The sequence below is a fragment of the Bison bison genome, unplaced genomic scaffold, assembly GCF_000754665.1.
Source record: "Bison bison bison isolate TAMUID 2011002044 unplaced genomic scaffold, Bison_UMD1.0 scf7180017864291, whole genome shotgun sequence".
Taxonomy (NCBI): domain Eukaryota; kingdom Metazoa; phylum Chordata; class Mammalia; order Artiodactyla; family Bovidae; genus Bison; species Bison bison.
The window spans coordinates 12,498,709-12,519,999 of record NW_011494863.1 but is presented as its reverse complement, the minus strand read 5'-3'; the positions used below and the strand labels follow the sequence as shown (position 1 = coordinate 12,519,999).

Here is a 21,291-nt window from a genome sequence, read left to right as displayed (position 1 = left end):
GACTTTTATTAAAGTCAGGTGCTTCATACAAATGTATACAGAGGTCTTAGGGGTGTTACATCATCTTCTGGCCAGGGGGGCCTGCTGACAATTTATGACCCTCTCCTTGTGACAGTGGTCAGTCAACCAGAGCACTTTTTTCTCCAAGGGTGATTACACTTAAAACAGACGCCACCCAAATAAAGTTACATTCCTATAGGGTGAGGGTGTAGTGGGTTTTAGTTAAGGAAAGAATTTACTTAGCCTAAGGTCTAATGTGATTAATATCAAAGGTTAATACTTATTTCTTCTATATATTCATTAATGTGTGTAAGGGCAGGGGATGTGGAGTCTTAGCAACAAACATTGGCTCAACAAATGAAAAACCCTTCACCAATACAATTTCTAATCAGCCCACTATACTTATACTAATGGTTTTCTAACTTTTCTAAGGGACCTGTTTTTAGAAGGTTTAAAACATCTCGTGCCTCTCACAGTTGGGAGGCTGTGAGCAATCACATGTGGCCGGACAAGCCTGTCAGACAGGCTAGAGAACCTTCAGAGGAGTTTGTATGTTGAAACACTCCTATCATGCCCAGGAATTATTATTAACTGGAGCTCTAAGTTAACTCCTTCTCCGAAAGAGGTGGTGGGGGACAGCCCCCCGTAAAGTCAGAGGTGTAGGGGAGAGCACAAAGTAGTAAAGTAGGCAGGCTCTGATTATGGGGGTAGATGCTCAAGGATTTCCAGGGGGACTCCTGAGGCTCGATCCCGCCTTTGCGTATGTCGAGCCTCCTTCCTCATGACCTTTGTCATGGGTGGAGTGCCTCACGCCGGCCCCCAACATTGGTAGGCTGCAGTCCATGGAGTCGCACAGAGTTGGACACGACTGAAGCGACTTAGCAGCAGCAGCATACACAGTAGAGGGCTTCCCGGGTGGTGCGAGTGGTAAAGAAACTTGCCTGTCTGTGCAGGAGATATAAGAGATGTGGTTACACCCCTTGGTCAGGAAGATGCCCTGGAGAAGGGAATGGCTACCCTCTCCAGTATTCTTGCCTGAAGAATCCCCCAGATAGAGGAGCCTGGCAGGCTACAGTCCATAGGGTCGCAAAAATCAGACATAACTGAAGCAACTTAGCACACACATATGCATATACAATGGAATACTACTAACCCACCAAAAAATATGAAATTTTGCTATTTGTGAGATGGACCTTGAGGATATTATACTATGTGAAATAAGACAGAGAAAGACAAATATCCTATGATTTCACTTAATATGTGGAATATAAAAAACTAATAAACAAAAACGAACAAACCAAAATGGACAAAAAATACAAATGCATAGATACAGGGAAAAGATTAGTAGCTTCCAGTCGCAGGGTTGGGGGTGGGGGAGGGCCAAACGGATCAACGGCTACAACTGTGTTAGGAAGAAAACTGACTTTTGGTGGTGAGCGTGCTGGAGTATGTAGAGAAGGAGAAACACTCTTGTACACATGAAACTTATATAATGTTTTAAATCATGTCACCTCAATCTAAAAATAATAATAATAAATAAAAGGGGTTATTAGAAATCCTATATACAGCAATAGGAAACAAAAGCACCTAGAAACAAGCTTTTTAAATGTGCTATACCTGTGAAGAAAAATAAAGTCTGCTAAGAAGCATAAATTAAGACTTGCATAGACAGTTATAATGCATGCTTTAGATTGGAAAACTCAGATTGTAAATATGACCATTTTGCCCAATATAATCTATCAGTCTAACTTAATCTCAGTAAAATGCCCAGCTGCATTTCAGCATCGGGGTGGGGAGTTAGAAGATTCTTAAAGTTATCTAGAAGAATTAATGCAGAGGTGGGGAATTAAAATACGAAAAAGGTAAAATGAGTGGCCCTTTCCATCAAGTGTTAAATATATTACATAATTAAAACAATTTGGTACTAGCATTAGAAAAGACTAACCAATGAAAATACAAAAACAGATCAGACTACAGAGAAATTTGATTAATATGATAAGAGAAACCTTTTACATAGGGAAAAGATTATTCAATATATGGTGTTGGAAAAACTAGCTAGTCATTCTGAAAATATTAACAGTAATAAATTTTTGGTGCTGACCAAATATTAAGCACTGTTCTAAATGCTGTACACATATTAACTCATTTAATCTTTCTAAAAATCCTCTGACATTGGTAGTACTAGTCTACTCATTTTATAGATGAGGAAAATAAGATACAGAAAGGTTAAGTGACTTGGCCAAGCTACACAGCTAGTCAGTGACAAAGCCAGGATTCTATTAAGAGTTAAAAATTAAATATTTAAAGGCAAAAATTAATAACCATTAAAAATGCATTTCTTTTCCAAAGAAGACATACAGACGGCCAACAGGCACATGAAAATATGTTCAACATCACTAATCAGCAGACAAATGCAGATCAAAACCACAATGAGATCTATCACCTCACACCTGTCAGAATGGCTATCATCAAAGAGACTGCCAATAACAAATGTTGGGACAATGTGGAGGAAAGGGAAGCCTTGTACACTGTTGATGGGAATGTTAAACTGTTGCAGGCGCTATGGAAGACAGTATGGAGGTTCCTCAGAAAACTAAAAAAAACTACCAAATGATTCAGAAGTTCCAATCCTGAGTATATATCCAAAGAAAACAAAACACTAATTTGAAAAGATACATGCACCCCAATATTCACAGCAGCATTATTTACAATTACCAAGATATGGAAGCAACTTAAGTGTACATCAACAGATGAATGGATAAAGAAAATGTGTGTGTGTGTGTATATATACATACATACAATGAATTATTAGTTATAAAAAAGGATAAAAATTTGCAGCAGCATGGATGAACCTGTAGGTTATTATGCTTATAAGGTGCAATATCAGACAAAGAAAGACAAATACTGTATGTTATCACTTATATGTGAAATCTAAAAGATGAAACAAAGGAATGAATATAACAAGCTCCGAGGAAAGAAAGATATAGAGAAAAAACTAATGGATATCAATGGCGGGAGGAGGAAGGACAAGATAGGGGTAGGGGACTAAGAGGTACAAACTACTACGTAGAAAATAAATAAGCTACAAGGACATACTGTACAGCACTGGGAATATAGCCAGTACTTTATAGTAACTTTAGTTAGAGGATAATCTATAGAACTTTTGTATCGCTATGTTGTACACCTAAAACTAATGTAATATTGCAAATCAACTATACATCAATTTAAACACAAAGCCGCTCCATCCCCACATTGGGAAGGTGATGGGACCCTCTGTAGAGCCACACCTGCATCCTGCAATCAAGCAGCACCTTGTTGGCTGGGCAGCCTCCATTGTGAGGTAGCTCTGATTTCCCCCTTACCAAAGAGAGACAAGTTCTGAGCCTGGCCCCACATCCAGGCACCAGGACCTCCAGTCCAATGGTGTCTTCTTCCTCCCAGCCACACGGTTCACTTTGCCCTAAAGCACTGAGGGCTGAACTGGAAGCAGCTGAAAGTCCAGGCAGGTCCTGTGTGGCCAGGCAGTCGAAAGGGGCACTGAGGACCATCCTGAGATGAGACTCTCTTAAGTCCCCAAAGCCAGGCGAGGCCTGTCGTCAACATCAGCTTCCCCCTGTCACCAGCGCCAGGACCAGCTCAGGAATTGGGAGCCAGCTTCTCAGGCCTGCAGCCTTGGTTTCTCTGGAGAAAAACCCATGGGAGACTGGTTCAAGGCTGTTACAGGCCTTAACCCTCAGCCGTCACCACCCACCCACCATGTTGAAGATCTCATTGCTTGCAAGGGACAACACCAGCAAGCCCAAGTCCTTGGATGACGGGTCCAAGTCACTCTCAGAGAGTAGTAGTAGTATCACTTCAGAGAGGATCCATCCTGCAGAGGAAGCCAATGGATTGTCGTAAGTGGCCACACTGCCCTTCCCCATCTGAGGTCAGGCACTGCTGCCTTCACGGCGCTGGGCCGCATTTAACCCCACTGAACAGGACACACATGGACTAAAGATGAAACCTTTAGACCCTGAAAAGTTATACCCACGTCAAACTTTTTCACAGGTTTTGCAAAAAACAGGTAGTCATCCCCTACATGAACTTGTTGATTCCAGGAACAATTGTCTATATCAGGCTGACGGCTCTTTCTTCAGCAGTTTCTACCCCAGGCTGGCTGCTTTCCACTCCTTCAACAACTGCTAGTATTCATATTCTCTCTCCCTTCTTCTCTCTCTCCCCACTGCCCCCTCCCTTCCTCATACAAACCCATCCGGAAAATAAAAGTTCACCTCCTAGCCCTATGTCCCTACTTTTACTGCCCTAAACTCAGACACATGGTTCTTTTCCTTAAGGCTTTATTGCCAATTAAACTATTATTTAGTAATCAGATCAGATAATATCCATGGCATGAAGAGATTGTAAATGACAATACCCAGTGTTGGATAAGGATGTCAGGAAATGCCCACTTTCATGTTATTTTGGAAAGAATTAAACTGGTAGCTTTCTAGATGGCAATGCTGTGATGTATGTCAAGTCCTAACACATATTTATATAAAACATACAAGTATTTGACGTATGCTTTTTTTTAAGTACACACACACACACACACACACACAACTGGCCTTAGTGGTTGCTTCTGGCTAAGAGAATTGGGAGACTGAGAGGCAGATAGAAGAGACGTTTATGTTCAGTATATAAGGTTTTTTTGGTTCTTCTTTTGTTTGTTTTACCTTTTAAACTTCATACTGTGTTACTTAGGGTTTTTTAAGTAACTATAAATAAAAGTCCTTTGATCAATAATACCATTCCAGGAATTTTTCCTAATGAAATAACACAGGTATGCATGATAATTTTATTGAAGCCAGATCTTGACTTCAGATCTGGCTGTGACATTATTGATAGTTCAGACACAATGAGTGATTATTTAAATAAAGTATGATGACATAAGGGTTTGGAGGGGCCTTCCAGGTGGCGCTAGTGGTAAAGAATACACCTGCCAATACAGGAGACCCAAGAGACGCAGGTTCAATCCTTGGGTCAGGAAGATCCCCTGGAGTAGGGAATGGCAACCCACTCCAGTATTCTTGCCTGGAAAATTACATGGACAGAGGAGCCTGGCAGGTTACAGTTTTTCAGAAGCCCAGAGTTATCCAGGATTCCCAGGTGACTCAAGTGGTAAAGAATCTGCCTGTTAGTGCAAGAGACACAAGAGATGTTGAGTTCAATTCCTGGGTCAGGAAGATCCCTTGAAGGAGGAAATACCCACTCAGTATTCTTGCCTGGGAAATTCCATAGAGGAGCCTGACAGGCTACAGTCCAGGGGGTTTCGCAAAGAGTAAAACACAACTGAGCACAGCACAGCAGTAGCAGCAGCAGGGAGTTATCCAGGATGATAGCAATGGTTATTAACTTTTTATTTAGAGCCCAGTGTGTGGTAGGCTTCCCTGGTGGCTCATATGGTAAAGAATCCACCTGCAATGCGGGAGACTTGGGTTCAGTCCCTGGGTTGGGAAGATCCCCTGGAGAAGGGAATGGCAGCCACTCCAGTATTCTTGCCTGGGAAATCCCATGGACAGAGGAGCCTGGCGGGCTGCAGTCCACGGGGTCACAAAGAGTCGAACACAACTGAGCAGCTAAGCAGAGCACAGCACAGTGTGTGGTACATATTTGTTGAGTCACCTGAACTAGCACCAGCTCTGGATCAGAGGTTGCAGAACAGATCCTGGGAACAGAGTAAAATGGAGAGTCCATTTCATCTGATTTTGTCCATCTTCCCACCAGAGGGTGCTGGAGAGACGAAAGAAGCCAGAGCGCTGGGTCACCTTTTCTTCCACTAACATACCCTTTTGTTGCCCTGTGCTCCCCCTACAGGATGATGCAAACCTTGATTCACTTACTGAAATGCAACATTGGCACAGGGCTCCTGGGACTTCCTCTGGCCATGAAAAATGCCGGCTTGTTGGTAAGATGGACCTGTGGAATGGGAACCACGTCTCCCCATTTCAGGGAAAGGGTTGGCAGGCTCCTACAGCCTTAGCATTGTTTATCAATTGGCAATTTGGGAGCACTCTTTGCAATGGGAAATGAACCTATTGGCATCAATCCTCTGGAGCCAACCTGGAGCTAAATGGAACGTGCCTGGAGGGGACAGGCCATATTTCCCCCAATTTTATTGAAATATAATTGACAACCACCTCTATATTAATTTAAGGTATACTGCATATCCTGGAGGAGGGCATGGCAAGCCACTACAGTATTCTTGCCTGGGAAATCCCATGGACAGAGGAGCCTGGCTGGCTCTATGGTTGTCCACAGGGTCACACAGAGTCTGACACAACCAAAGTGACTTACCACACATACTGCGTATACTGTAAAATGATTACCATAATAAGTTTAGTTAATGTCTATCTCCTCATATGATTATAGAAATAGGTATTGTTTTTCCTTGTGATGAGAACTTTTAGGATCTCCTCTCTTTGCACCTTTCAAATATACCACATAACAGTGTTTACTGCAGTTGTCATGTTGTACATTAAGTCCCCAGTACCTATTTATCTCATATTTGGAAGTTTGTTACTTTTGACCACCTTCATCCAGTTCCCCCTCCCCACCACTGTTCTTAAGGACTCACCATAACTCACATACTAATTCAGAATCTACTTTGCCACAGTTCTCCCAACTTCCTAGGATTATATCCTTGCCATTTCGTTCATTGATATCAGTAGCCTGGCACCTCCAGGCATTTCAGTGTGTAACTCCTGTTTCCATCCATTTGACTGTGAGAAGGTAATTTTGGAAGATGAGGGTGAACAAGGCTCCACCAGTCCCATGCCACCTCCTGTGCCCTCCCTCCTCCATCCTCTATCTTATGCTGTTCCCATCTCCCTTATTTCTGTCTTTTGAAATCCCCCTCCTCTGTAAAATTTTAAAAATCCTGATTCTTTGTTTCCCTTTCTGAAGTCCTCTGAAATCCCCTTCCTCTGTCTCCTATTAAAATTCCTTCACCTTGTGTTTTTCTAGAACTTATAGCTATATAACCTGGAATTCTTACAGCACTTACAAAGATGGAACGTGCTCATTTTTTTACATTCCCAGCTTCCTCACTTACCTGAAATCTCTGAGGGCAGGAACTCTCTGATTCATCTTTACACCCTCCTTTACACAGTACCTGCTTGTAGATACTGGTTCCAGTTTGTTCTACAGAGTGGAATAGATAGATGATTTCAATTTAGTTGAAGCAAATTTCTCCTTCTCTCCAAGCCTGTAAATGGCCCTCGTGTCTAAAAAAGTCACATTGAGACCCTGGCTTCTGACATGACTTCCAATCTGTATCAGTTCCAACAGAGATGGGACCTTTCCCCCTTTAGAATTCTCAGGGTTCTAGAACTTTTGAAGAACATTATTAGCACATGGCCTTCAGCCAGGCTCTCTTTGCCGGTGCAGTCTTTGCATTTTAAGACAACTCCTTTATCCTTTGATTTTTGCTTCCTAAGAGTTATTAGGTGATTTCTTTATCCTCCAAGTCCCATCAGAACCTCTAATCATGATTCATTTGAGAAATATATATTGAGCATCTATTATTCTTAAGCTCTGGCAATATAGATGTATGCAAGACCAAAAAACAGTCTTCTGCTATATGGAGGCTACATTCCGGTGAACTCTAGCGGTGCTCTTCATCTCTCATTTGTTTCCTCATGATACTGTTAGTATAGGTCACATCTATAAAGTCACAGGTGTCCAACACAAAGAGGGTGAGAGAGTCCCTCTTTGCTCTCTGCCCTGTGATCACACTTGGGAGATAAGGATTAATAATGAGGCCTGCTTGGACTTCCCTGGTGGTCCAGTGGTTAAGACTCTATGCTTCTACACTGTAGGGGGCACAGGTTTGATCCCTGGTCAGGGAACTAAGATCCCACACGCAGCATGGCCAAAATGTAATAATAATGAGCCCTACTTTTTAATCTTGTGTGTCTGGGCCACCAGGGAAGCCCTACTTTATAATTTCATCACATATTTAAAAAATGGAGACCATGTGAGGAGAAGACTTGTTCATTAGCTTGATTCTAGTAATCATTTCTGTGTGTATAGCTATACATATATATCAAATCATGTTGTTCACTTTAAGTACATACAATTTTTAGTTAAAAAATAAATAAAACGGAAAGACTTCCCTGGTGGTCCATTGGCTAAGACTCTGCACTCCCAATGCAGGGGCCCAGGTTCAATCCTGTTTGGGAAACCAGATCCCACGTGCAGCAACTGAGAGTTTGTATGCCACAACTAGGACCTGGAGCAGCCAAATAAATAAATAAATACAAATACTTTAAAAATATGCAAGAGACACAGGTTGGATCCCTGGGTCAGGAAGATCTCCTGGAGAAGGAAATGGCAACCCACTCTAGTGTTCTTGCCTGGAGAATCCCATGGACAGAGGACCCTGGCAAGCTACAGTTCATGAGGTTGCACAGAGCTCAACACAACTGAGTGACTAATATACCCTAAGACATTTACAATGTCTAACACCACTCTTGGTTGTCACAAATTGGGATAGAGAGAGGGGGAATGCTTCTGAAATCCAGTGAGTAGAGGCCAGAGATGTTGCTAAATAACCCACAATGTACAGGACAGCACCCTGCAACAGAAACATCAGCTGGCCCAAAATGTCAATAGTGCCTCTTTTGATAACCCCGTACTAGAAGAAGAAAACTAATCCTTTAGAAGAACGTTGGTCTTCAAGCATCTTGGAGGAGGTAAGGGCTGGGATATGAAAAGGAATGAGGGTTCTCAAGTGGAACTAAAGGCAGATGAGGAAAGGCATGGGCTGTCTGGGAGGTAATGAGCTCTTTGTTATCAGAAGTATTCTAGCACAGGTTGGACAGCCACTTTGCAGTGATGCTAAGAAAAGCATTCAAGCCAGAGCATCTAGGGGTACAAGGACATTCAGGCAGGGGCTATCATCCTAGGGTTCTCATCCAAAAATCTCTATTATAAGAGGGACCCCAGCACCTAAGCAGGGAGAGGGCCAGGTGTGGGAGCATCCATTTGTAATTCACTGTGCCCACCTCTCCATTCCCCTCCAGGTCGGTCCTTTCAGCCTGCTGGCCATCGGGATCCTCACCGTGCATTGCATGGTCATCCTGTTGAATTGTGCTCATCACCTAAGTCAGAGGTGAGAGTTCTGCTTCTCTGTCTCTATCATCTCTCTCACCAAATGGCACCAGGTTCCAACTGAGGGTGTGCTAAGTTTCCCGGGATCACTGACCCAATTCCCAATTAGCTGGCCACTTCTCCAGGCCACCACCCTGCTGCTCTGAGGCAGTGAAGGGGGTGATTAAAATCCTACTGGAAACTCCAAGTTCCAGGCACAGCTCTGCTGCTGACTAGTTGGAGCACTTTGCCAAGCTCCTATGAGCCCAAGTATCCATTCCTAGAAAGATCAGAAGTAATAAGAAATGCAAATTTGCTCTATACACACCTATGTGTATTCAAGATACTTCCTCTTAATCTCTCCACCTCTTATCTCCTGGTCCTCCCCCAGCTCCAATACACACACCTTGGAAGGGAAATTTATTCCAAGTAAGTCCTTTTTGGGACAATTTAGTAATAGTGAAAAAAAAAACATAGTTAGCAATGAGATGAATAATTCACAGTGATTTCAATCTCTAATAAAGCATATATACAACACAGTGTTTGTATAGTTAAAACTTTTAATGTAAAACAAAATTCCAGAAAAAAAGGCAAATGCAGTGGAAGGCAAACAATGCCGAGAATTTCGTGTATATATAAACTAGCAACTCACAGTAATTAGCAATTCCTTACAGCCACAGCCTGGAGATTTTCTCTCCACAGGACTCAGCTACTCTCAAGGCAGGCAAATCTAAATATGTCCTCCTCATTGTGCAGAAAGGCCTTGTGAGTCAAAGCAGAGTTGTTAAATGAAGCTCCTCATAAAGTCAAATCATCATAACCCAAATTGGTGCATTTGGAGTATGTATCAGTCACACCTAACTTGTGTAGTACTTTCCAGCTCATGAAACACTGTTAAGAGCATTTATGCATTTAGCAATTAAATTTATTGCACACTTACATTGTTCCAGGTACATAGCAAGAGTTTTGCAAGCCTTCTTTTATTTATTCCTTACAGTAAAATTTTATGGTAGGCACCATTATTCCCATTTTACACATGAGTAAACTGAGGCTTGGGAGAGTTAAATGCCTTGCTGAATGTCACACAGCCAGGAAGTGGCAGAGCTGGTATTCCAAGACCTGTCTGACTCTACCCCTTAACCTATCTGCAAATCTTTTTCTTCCCTCAAGCCTGCTGGGACCATTTTACCACCATACAGCCTTTTAATATATGTCATTTATTATAGCCTTTCCCTGACTTTTGATTTTGTTGATTTGTTTTTTTCTTTTCTTTTTCTAATATAGGGTTACAGACTCACAGTAGTTTTTAGATATATTATGGAGGACTTCTACAGTTTTTTTGGCTTTTTGTTTTTAGCCAACGTTTAAAAACCTGGAGATTTCACATTAAAAAAAAAATCTACACCTTCTTGCCAGTTAGACATTCTGCTACCTCTGTGACTTTATTCCTGCATCATTCAGCTAGAGCCACATCCTGATCAACCCCTTTTGGAGAAGGACATGTACCAGAGCCTTGAACTCTGTCTCCACGATTCCCTGTTTTGTCTTACACCCAGTCATTCTCACCACAATACTGATAGCTTTCTGGTCCCCATTGCTTTTGAATTTGCAATCTTCAGACTAATATACTTGCCAGTCCTATGCAATGTAACCTCATCTGTATTTCAAATGCCAGACACATTGAATAATAATAAAAACAGAAGCATCGTGCCATGTTCCCAGTGCATCACCATATCCATCTCTCACTGTCTTCTCCCCAAAACCCAGACTGTATGTGAAGAAAAAAAACTGAAGCCCCAAAGTATAAAAAGACTTGCTCAAGGTTTCCTGGCCATCTGAGAGGGACACGTTGATACTTAAACTCTGGTTTCCTGACAAGTCCGGGTCTCTTTCTCTCTCCAAGTTACTCCCCTCAGTCATGCAATTAACTCCAGGGACGCAGGCAACTTGCTTCCACTTGCTTTGTCAGCAGCGCTCCAGAAGGCCTCCGCCTCCCTTTGGAAAGGCTGCCTGGAGAAGGAGGGATGGGGGAAGAGGGATGGGCTAGAACTGGGGTGTCACATCTGACAGGGGTGCTGGGCAGGAGGCTAAAAATCACCTTTGCATGGAATCTGGTCCAGGGAAAGCATCTTAAATGTTCCAGCACCCTCAGAAGTGAAGAAGGGAATGTCAGTTTAGAAAAGGTAGACCCACTCTCTTGGCCACACTTACACCTCATTGCCCTCTCTCCCCTCCCCCTGACTAGGTCTGCACACCTCACAGCTCCCACGTCCTCACTGTCCTTGTTTGCTGACCTAATCAATTCCAAGCTACTGTCCACCTACATAATAATACTATCCACTTAAAAATTAGTGTTAATAAAGACGACTACAAAAAATAAGAGGCAGAATTCTAAAACTTTTAAAAGTGTACCATTATAAAATAACTCAATGATACCATTGCTGGAAAATTACCAAAATGTTCCATATTAATACATGAACATGTAGTAATTACTCCCTTTGGGAATAAATTGTACTTAAAAAAAATTAAGGTATGCATTGTTTGTCCGTTCTTTAGGCTGCAGAAGACTTTTGTGAACTATGGAGAAGCCATGATGTACAGTCTCGAAACCTGCCCAAATGCCTGGCTGAGGACACACTCAGTGTGGGGAAGGTAGTAGTCCTAGACATCACAAATGAATGAATGAATGCGAGTCGCTCAGTCGTTTGACTCTTTGCAACCCCATAGACTGTACAATCCATGGAATTCTCCAGGCCAGAATACTAGAGTGGGTAAACTTTCCCTCCTCCAGGGGATCTTCCCAACCCAGGGATCGAACCCAGGTCTCTGGCATTGCAGGCGGATTCTTTACCAGCTGAGCCACAAGGGAAGCCCAGATATCACAGGAGTAATAGTAATAATAACAACAGCAGTGATAAAAATGCTCACCTGTTCTTCCTTTACTGCTAGTACATTGCACGGGCATGCTCAGTTGTGTCCAGCTTCTTTTTGACCCCATGGACTGTAGCCCACCAGGCTCCTCTGTCTATGGGATTTCCCCAGCAAGAATACTGGAATGTGTTGCCATTCCCTTCTCCAGGGGATCTTCCCAACCCAGAGATTAAACCTATGTCTCTTTCATCTCCTGCATTGTCAGATGGAGTCTTTACCACCACACCACCTGAGTAACAAAAGTTTTAAGTGAACATGTTTTTATTGAAAACTATTGACCAATATAGAGAATCTCCTCTGATAGCTCCATCCCCCATCCTACTCTTCATTCAAGAAGTAATCTCTGGGACTTCCCTGGAGGTTCAGTGGTTAGGACTCTGAGCTCTCACTGCCAAGGGCCCACGTTCAATCCCTGGTCAGGGAAGTAAGATCCCACAAGCTGTGCAGTGTGGCCAAAAATAAATAAATAAAATGAAGTCACTGATATATAGTTAATAAATATTCCTCTAGACTTTCTCTCTGCATGAACAGGATATATGTGTGTAAGTGGAAATATATATTTTGTATTTTCTTGTATATTAATTGGAGTGTTTATTGGAAATTTGTTCTTTCATCTAACATTATGTCTCTAATTTCTTTCCACATTGGGACATACAAATTAACTTCATTGTTTTGTAAGTCTCACAATGTTCCCCATCCATATAGATGGATCCTGTGGTTTTATTTAATCCTCCTCCTAATAGTGAACATTACAATTTAGCTTGTTCACTGATTGGATAAAAACTCTATGGTATAAAAAATGCTTTCCTGTATCTGATCACCTCTGATCATTTCAATGACCTTGTGAGGTAGGTGGTGCATCTTTATTGGGAAGAAATACAGTGACCAAGGCTCACAGAGATAGAATAACATGTCTAGGATCAAAGACACAGATAGTGGAGAAGCAGAGTTTCAAGCAAGCACCTAACATGTTAGCCTTTCCCAACAGAGCCCTCAAGGAGTTGTCAGTCCCTCATCTGCCAAGATCCCTCCTGCAACTCCTCTCTCGAGAATGTCAGGAATCACTCTGATTGTCAGACGGGAGAGGCACGGGGCAGTAATAACAGAGATCTCACAACTGTCCATCCTTTCTCACCAAGTTATCAGCTTCTGATGACACCCTGAATAAAACTTTCAAGCAAGAAGGCTCCTTGAAGATCAGTATATCTATATCTATTCAAATGGAAGAAAATTAAGACCAGATAGAGTCATAAGTTTGGTTTAAGTTACCCAGGAATCTAATGGCAGAGCACAGACTGAAATCTAGAACATTCAGCTTTCACCCACTACACTACGCCATTTCTCTGGGGCAATGAGAAAGAATGCCAGTAACTGAGAAAGAATTAGGAAACTGTTTTATTTAAATCAATAATTTGTCATCTTTAGTGTGCTAAGAGATACCTGGGGAGTTTGATTAAAAATTATCTATTCCATGTAAGCAACTATCCTCATTGTGAAAGATCACTGGAAAATGATAAAGAAAGAATACACAGGCATCACCTGACCCCTTCTAGTCATCTCATGTTTGGACACTGGACAACCAGACACAGTGTGTCTTATAATAGGATTCAACAGGGAGTACAGAGAGCCACCTCTGAAATACCCTTGCCCGAAACAGAAAGGAAGAACCTCAATCTTATCAAACCACTAGATCTAATATCAGCTTATAGGAAATACAGGGGATAGAAGAACAAGGTAAATGACATTATGAATTCATCCACTGAATCTAGAAAGTTAAACATACTACAAGGAAATTTTCTGGCATCTTCAACACCAATCAAAAAAATTAAAATTCCAAGAGAAAAAAATAAACAAGGCAAGGGGAATATAGCAGATTAAAAAACTTGAGACATAATAACACAATGCAACGTAGAGACTTGTTTAGAAACCAACTCTGAAATGTTTTTGAAAAAAATTGGAAAAATTTGACTATGGTGGAATATTAAATGATATAAGAAATTATTGTGGGACTTCACTGGTGGTCCAGTAGCTTAGGCTCCACGCTCCCCATTCAGAGGATCCAGGTTCCATCCCTGGTCAGTTCGATCCCTAGATCAGATGTGGGATCTAGTTCCCACATGCCACGACTAAGATCGAAGATCCCTTATGCTGCAGCTAAGACCAGGTGCAGCCAAATAAATGAGTAAATATTTTTAAAAAGAAAGAAATTATTGTTAATTTTGTAAGGGGTGATTAAGGGCATGATGGTTATATTTTATTTAAATTCTTGACCATTAGAACTGCATACTGAATTATTTACAGGTGGAATACTTCAAATACTTTAATTTGCTATATTCCCCTCACCTTGCTTATTTTTTTCCCTTAACTTCAAATACTCCAACAGAAGAAGCTTGTGTGCAGTGGGGGTGAAGGAATAGATGGAAGAAGATTGCCTAAAAGTTAATTGTTGAGGCTGGGATGAGCTCATGAGGAGTCATTGAATGATTATCATTGCTTTCTTGTATGCTTAAAAATCTTCATTGTAAAGAGAAAAAAAAAATCTCCCTTCTGAAGTCTCACATGACACTGCCAAGCTTCTGACTCAATAGGCTGATATGAGAGCCAGGAATCACCAACCTCAGATGATTCTGATGCATTGGTTACTACAACCCAGTCTTGAAAAACATGGATCTAAACATTAGCACCTAAGTAGAGGAACATATTTTTGTTCTTTTGAAAAAAATGAATGGTGGGATAGAGAGGCTGGTGGGAGGGAGGCTTAAGAGGGAGGAGATATGTGTATACTTACAGTTGATTTATGATGTTACACATCGGAAACCAACACAGCATTGTTAAGCAATTATCCTCCAATTAAAAAGTTTTTTAAATGTAGAACTCTCAAAATGTTCTCACAAAAAAGTAAATAAATACATCTCCAAATTCAGGACAATTTAAGAATCCAGAAGAATAATGACAATAGCAGAATATAATAAATAAAGAATAGTTAATGTGAATTTATTGTGATAAAAAAGAGGAAGAGAATGCATTTTTCTTAGTTGCTAGCTAATCAACTTAGATAAAATGACAGAACACCTTGCAACCAACCAATGAAATAACTGATTCAGCAAAGATTATCAATGAATGTTAAAACCTTTGGCTTGAGGAAGACAGGCTCTTCATGCCGTCTCATTGTTTTACCTACAGGTTGCAAAGCAGGAAATGTGTACTTATAATGGAGAGGCCTAGAATTCACATCACAGTAGAACCACAGGACATCCTGTGCCTCCCAATATGATGAAATATAAGTACAAAGTGTCACCTGTGTGGTAGGCTTGCTTTTCTGAATCACGAGGAAACAGTCATGTAAGTCCACACGGTGGGACATTCTACGAGACAGATGGCCTAGACTCTTCCCAAAAAGCCAATGTCACGGGAAACAAAAAGGGTAGATATGTATAGGGCCGCTCTACCTGAAAAGAAAGACTAGAGAAACATAGGCAAATGCAACATATGAAATGTAATTAGATCCTGAATCAAAGAAAGTTTAAAAACAGCTATAAAAGATACTTTGGAGAGAAATATTTGGGAATTCCCTGGCAGTCTGGTGGTTAGGATTCAGAGCTTTCACTCCTGAGGACCCAGGTTCAGTCCCTAGTCAGGGAACTAAGATCCCACAAGCCCAGCAGCACAGCAAAAAAAAAAAAGAAGTAAAAATAAATAATAATAAAGTAAAACATAGACTATATATTTGAGGATATTGAAGTTGGATATCATAGTACTAAAGAAGGTATTACAGTCTTTGTTGACATGTTATAACATGTGCAGTTAATTTTAAAGTAGTTCTGAAAAAATGCACACACAGACACGTGTGTGTGTGTGTGTGTGTGTATGGATGAACACATTCTTCCATCTATACATAATGCAGTTAGACCTAAAAGTTAAGAATTAGTATTTCTAGTGAAAGGATATATGATGCTAATTATACTTGTCTTTCAACTTCTACTGTGGACTTGAAATTTAAACTTGAAAGTTAAAAAATGGGGAAATAGTAAAAATAATAACAAAAGAAATAATTGTCTCAAAAATAAAAATAAATGCATTAAAAATAATTCATTTCTCCTCTGTCTGCCTCTTCTTTTCTTTCTCAGGTACACTGTCAGCTTCTTATTAATCACCACCCAACTGGGCTTCTGCAGTGTTTATTTTATGTTTATGGCAGACAATTTACAACAGGTAAAGAGGTCTCTTCTGGGCAGAGTTGGGGAAAGCAGACCTCTTGCTGCTAGGGTCGCATTAGCAAAAGTAAAGCTTTTGGATCATGGTAGGAGAGGCTTTATTTCTACTCCCTAATCAGGCTTTGGTTGGGAGTTCTTTCTGTCCTGGAAATCACTCTTTAAACAGATCATAGGGAAGCCAAAGCAACATCTGAGGAATGCAGCCAGGATGGCTTACAGTCATGTCCAATTAGAAATAATTGAGAATTTTTAGCCTGAAATTGTTGATGAGATTTTCTTTAGGTATCTCAAGGTTGTCATGTAGAAGATAACTAAAGCAAACAAGTTGCAATCTTGCCCTCATTGCATTCCTAACAGGCATTACAAGTCAATCATAGCATTCTTTCTTGGCTTCATGAAACAGAAGTAGTATACTTGTTTTTGTGCATTCAAATAGTCAAAACTATGACAAGCGTTATGGATAGAATATTCAAGCAGACAGATTTTGCTCAAATTCTAGCTTTCTAACTTTTAGGACTATCTAAAGTTGAAGAAGGTACTCCTGTGTAATCATTTCCTGTTCTCTGGATATATGAAAGAGAACTATTTGGTACATAAGGAGAGGTTGGGCTAGATGACAGAATGATGCTTCAGCCTTGAGATTTGATGATTCTAAGGGTTTCCGGTTGTCACAATCATGGGTACTACAATTTAGGATTACCAAATGTGACAAATAAAAGTATAGGAAACCCAATTAAGTTTCAATTTCAGATAAGCAGCAATTTGTTTTTACTACAAGTGTATCTTTGTATAATATTTGGGACATACTTTTACTAAAAAGTTATCTGTTAATTATCTGAAATTGAAACTTACTCTGGGTTTCCTTTGTTAATGTAGCAACTGTAATTATACTGCCTTTCATTGTGCTTCACATCAGATGGTGGAAGAAGTCCACGTGACCTCCAAAACCTGCGAACCCAGGAAGATCCTGGTGCTGACCCCCAACGTGGACATTCGGTTCTACATGCTGACGATCCTTCCCTTCCTGATCCTGCTGGTGTTTATCCAGAACCTCAGGGTGCTGTCCATCTTCTCCACGCTGGCCAACATCACCACCCTGGGCAGCATGGCTCTGATCTTTCAGTATATCATGCAGGTCTGTGCCCAAAACCACTGCAGAAGGGTCAAGGTCCAGGGCTTCTGAGACACTGTCATTATGGGCAGATGAGAGCGAGAAAGGTGACCTCCTGCTCAAGTGATGTCTGTGAACTCTTTTGCCCCACAGGCTATAAAAGCTACTCACCATCATCATCATTGTCGTCATCACATTAGATAGCAATGGGTCTTTTAACAAATAGTTATTGATACCTTCTGTGATCCACTCCAGTACTATTGCCTGGAAAATCCCATGGACAGAGGAGCCTGGTAGGTTGCAGTCCATGGGGTCGCAAAGAGTTGAACATGACTGAGTGACTTCACTTTCACTTTCTGTGATCCAAGCAATGTACAGGGGACAGGGGATTCAGTGATAAGTAAAACTGACAAGCTGTCTGCTCTCATGGAGGCTACAATCACTTGGGGAGATAAACCTCAGCCAAGTAACCAACGAAAATTGTAATAGTGATAGGTTGACAAGAGATATATGGATGATAAAGGAATTCAATTTACTTTGTGCCAATTTCTTTATGTTGATTAACTCACTAAATCTTCACAATGATGTTGTTATGGAAGTAGTGCTACTTTATCCCCAGTTCACAGACAAGGAAACTGATAAACAGTTTTTCCCCTAAATGCAGTCATTTTGCCTCATGCTTTGCTATCATTATAGGCCCTGAAATTCCCTATTACAGTTTCATTTCTTTGAAAGTCTCTGGGGTTGTATTAGTTCTCTGCTGCTGCTGTGACAAATGATCACAAATCTAGTAACTTAACACAGAATTATCTCAGAACTCTTGGGGTCTCACTGGGCAGGGCTGCATTTCTTTCTGGAAGCTTGTGGGGAGAATCTGTTTCTTTGCCCTTTCCAGCTTCTAGAAGCCGCCCTCAGGCCTTGGCTCATGGCCCACTTCCCTCTTCAAAGCCAGCAGTGTCAGGCCGTGTCTTTCTCATGCTTCCATCTCTCTGGTTCTCTCTCCTGATTCCCTCTTCCACTTTAAAAGACCCTTGTGATTACACCAAACCCACCCAGATAATCCAGGGTAATCTCCTACTAAATTTAGTTGATTAGCTCCCTTAATTCAGTCTAGAAACTTAATTCTCCCATGCCAAGTAATGTAACATACTCAAGGTTCCAGGGATTATGATGTGGACATTATTCTGCCCACAGGAATCTTATTAAAATAATCATTTCTTCTAGATCAGTGGTAGCTGCTGTGCCAATACTTCACAGCTCTGAGAGAAGTGATGGGAAAGAGGTATTAGAGAACTGGAAAACACAAGACCTGAATTCATATCTGGACTGTGCCACTGACTAGTAGAGTGGCCTTGGGCAATTCCTTCTCCTCCCTGGGTTCCTTTTTCCATGTAAAGATGTGGTAAATCAAAATTAAACATATATAATGTATTCCTTGGAAAGGAATAAAATTCTGATCCATGTTACAACATGGATGAACCTTGAGGACACTATGCTTAGTGAAATAAGTCAACCACAAAAAGAGAAGTATTATATGAGTTCACTTATATGAGGTACCTAGAACAATCAAATTTATAGAGACAGAAAGTCAAATAGGCATTTCCAGGGGGGCTGGGTAACAGGGAGTTATTATTTACTGGGTGCACAGCTTCAGCTGGGAATGATGATAATGTTCTGGAGATGAAATTGGTGATGATTGAACAACAATGTGAATGTTCTTAATGCCACTGAATTGTACACTCAAGATGTTTAAAATGGTAAATTGTATGCTATGTGTAAAAGAAGTAACTTTTTTAAAAGTTGAGAAGGCTGACTCAGCTTCAGATGTCTAATGGGTGCTTCTAATACTGTCCCTGCTGACGTCAGGCAAGCCTACCTCTCTACCAGATTTGGGGTGACTTATATGCCTTGGAAAAAACCAATGCCCTTCTTCTTCCTTTTAGGAGATTCCAGATCCCAGGAACCTACCCTTGATGGCAAGCTGGAAGACCTTCTTATTGTTCTTCGGTACAGCCATCTTCACATTTGAAGGTGTCGGCATGGTAAGATGGGTGTGGAGTTTGAGAGTCCTCAGTTCTCTCTATGGAAGCCAGTCTTTGTTCCAGGTATCTAAATAGTAGTACTTATGAAAAGTGCAGAATATGATCTCGTGGAAGAAGGGAAAGTCAGTCCGCATTTGCAGGATGCCGCCTGCTCTGCACACCACACCAAGCCTTGAAGATGAGGCCCTCTTGGCTATAGAAAATGTGGGAGGAGATGAAAGGGCATGTGGACCCTTCCTGACTCTGGGCCACCTGGAGAAGGAGGTCCAACGTTGAGAGGAAACCTGCTTTCTCTCCTTCTACCTTTTCTTTCTTAACCTCCTTTCACCTCCAGGTTCTACCTCTCAAAAACCAGATGAAGCATCCACAGCAGTTTTCCTTTGTTCTGTACTGGGGGATGTCCCTTGTCATCGTCCTCTACATCTGCCTGGGGACACTGGGCTACATGAAGTTTGGGTCGAACACCCAGGCCAGCATCACCCTCAACTTGCCCAATTGCTGGTATGTCCCTGCCCATCTGGGACTCGGGGGAAGAGGAGGGGAGTCACAGAGTCTGAGCCTTAGCAGCAAAATGGGGCATCCTTGATTCATTATCAACAACAAAATATTGACTGCTAGTATCTGTGTTATAATAACAAGTACATTTAATAATCCAGGCATTGTGTATCATCTCATTTAATTCTCTCAACAGCCCTATGGGTTAGCATTATTATTATCAACTCCATTGAATTAGATGAGGAAGTTGATATGTGAAAAGGCTGTAAGTAACTTTCCCATTTCGTGTTGTTCATGAAAAGTTGAAACTGAATTCTGTCTGACTCTGTGGTTCAAAGGCTTTCAAACAGCAATGATCTGGGAGAGCTTAGGGAACAGAAACAGCAACAACAAAAAGTATAACTCTGAAGTAGTGCCTGAGGGTCCTGCGTATGGACAGCTACTCAGGTCCCCAGTTCCAGAAATGGGCCTAGACTGCCATCGCTGTGCCCCACCTGGAACTTTGACTGAAGTTCTTGCATTAATCATTCATTCATTTACTCATTCATTCATTCATCCAGGAAACATCTGGGGCACTGCCATATAGCGTTCATCGAGTATTAGCCATTGCCCTTATTCTGGCAGTAGTACGTGCAGAATGACTAAGCTGCCAGTAGAACCAAGAGCACAGATTCTGCATCTGAGCAATGGGATTTGACCCTGGTTCTCATGTGACCTTGGACAAGCTACCTAGTCTTGCAGACCTCATTTCCATCCTCAGTAAAATAAGGATAATACTCTTGCCTATTTGTATCAGTCATGATTGGTTATGCTCTGGTAATAAACAAAATAAGCCACTCCAGAATCTCAGTGGCTGAACACACACAAATGTTTAATTGTATGCTCATGCTACATGTCCATTATGGGATGGCTGGGGCTCAGCTCTGCACCATCCCAACTTCCAAGACCCAGACTGATCAGCCAGCCACCCCTGAAACTTCGTTGGTTGCCATGGCAAAGAGCACATTGAATCACACCCATCACTATGAAGGCCCTAAAATTTCTCTAGGAAGTAACCTGTCTCTTCTGTTCACACTTCATCAATCAAAGCAAGTGACCATGCCTACTGCAGAGGACACGGAAGTGAAATTCTGCCACCTGTCTGGAAGACTTGGAGGTATTTGCTGAGCAGCTGAGCAGCACAAATGACTGCCACACTGTCTTTTAGGGAGTGACTGTGAGGGCAAATTGGCTTCAAATACATAAAAACGCTTAGAAAGGTGTCTGGTATGCAGTAAGTGCTCACTGAGTATTAGCTATTATCATTGTTAGTCTCCCCCACAGCCTTGGTCTTTTGGAAGTCAGTTGAATGCGGGAGGCGGTGGGG

General features: G+C 41.5%; 1 protein-coding gene across 1 annotated transcript in view; it reads left to right on the top strand.

Moving 5' to 3' along the window:
- Positions 1 to 3,756: 3,756 nt before the first annotated feature.
- Positions 3,757 to 21,291, top strand: part of SLC36A3 (solute carrier family 36, member 3) — a 22,613-nt gene continuing 5,078 nt past the window's right edge. Inside the window, exons 1-8 of the mRNA XM_010850653.1 lie at positions 3,757 to 3,896; positions 5,857 to 5,947; positions 9,066 to 9,154; positions 11,689 to 11,784; positions 16,191 to 16,275; positions 17,194 to 17,412; positions 19,332 to 19,430; positions 19,765 to 19,931. Coding sequence (XP_010848955.1) covers positions 3,757 to 3,896; positions 5,857 to 5,947; positions 9,066 to 9,154; positions 11,689 to 11,784; positions 16,191 to 16,275; positions 17,194 to 17,412; positions 19,332 to 19,430; positions 19,765 to 19,931 — 986 coding nt within the window. The remainder of the gene's footprint in view (positions 3,897 to 5,856; positions 5,948 to 9,065; positions 9,155 to 11,688; positions 11,785 to 16,190; positions 16,276 to 17,193; positions 17,413 to 19,331; positions 19,431 to 19,764; positions 19,932 to 21,291) is intronic.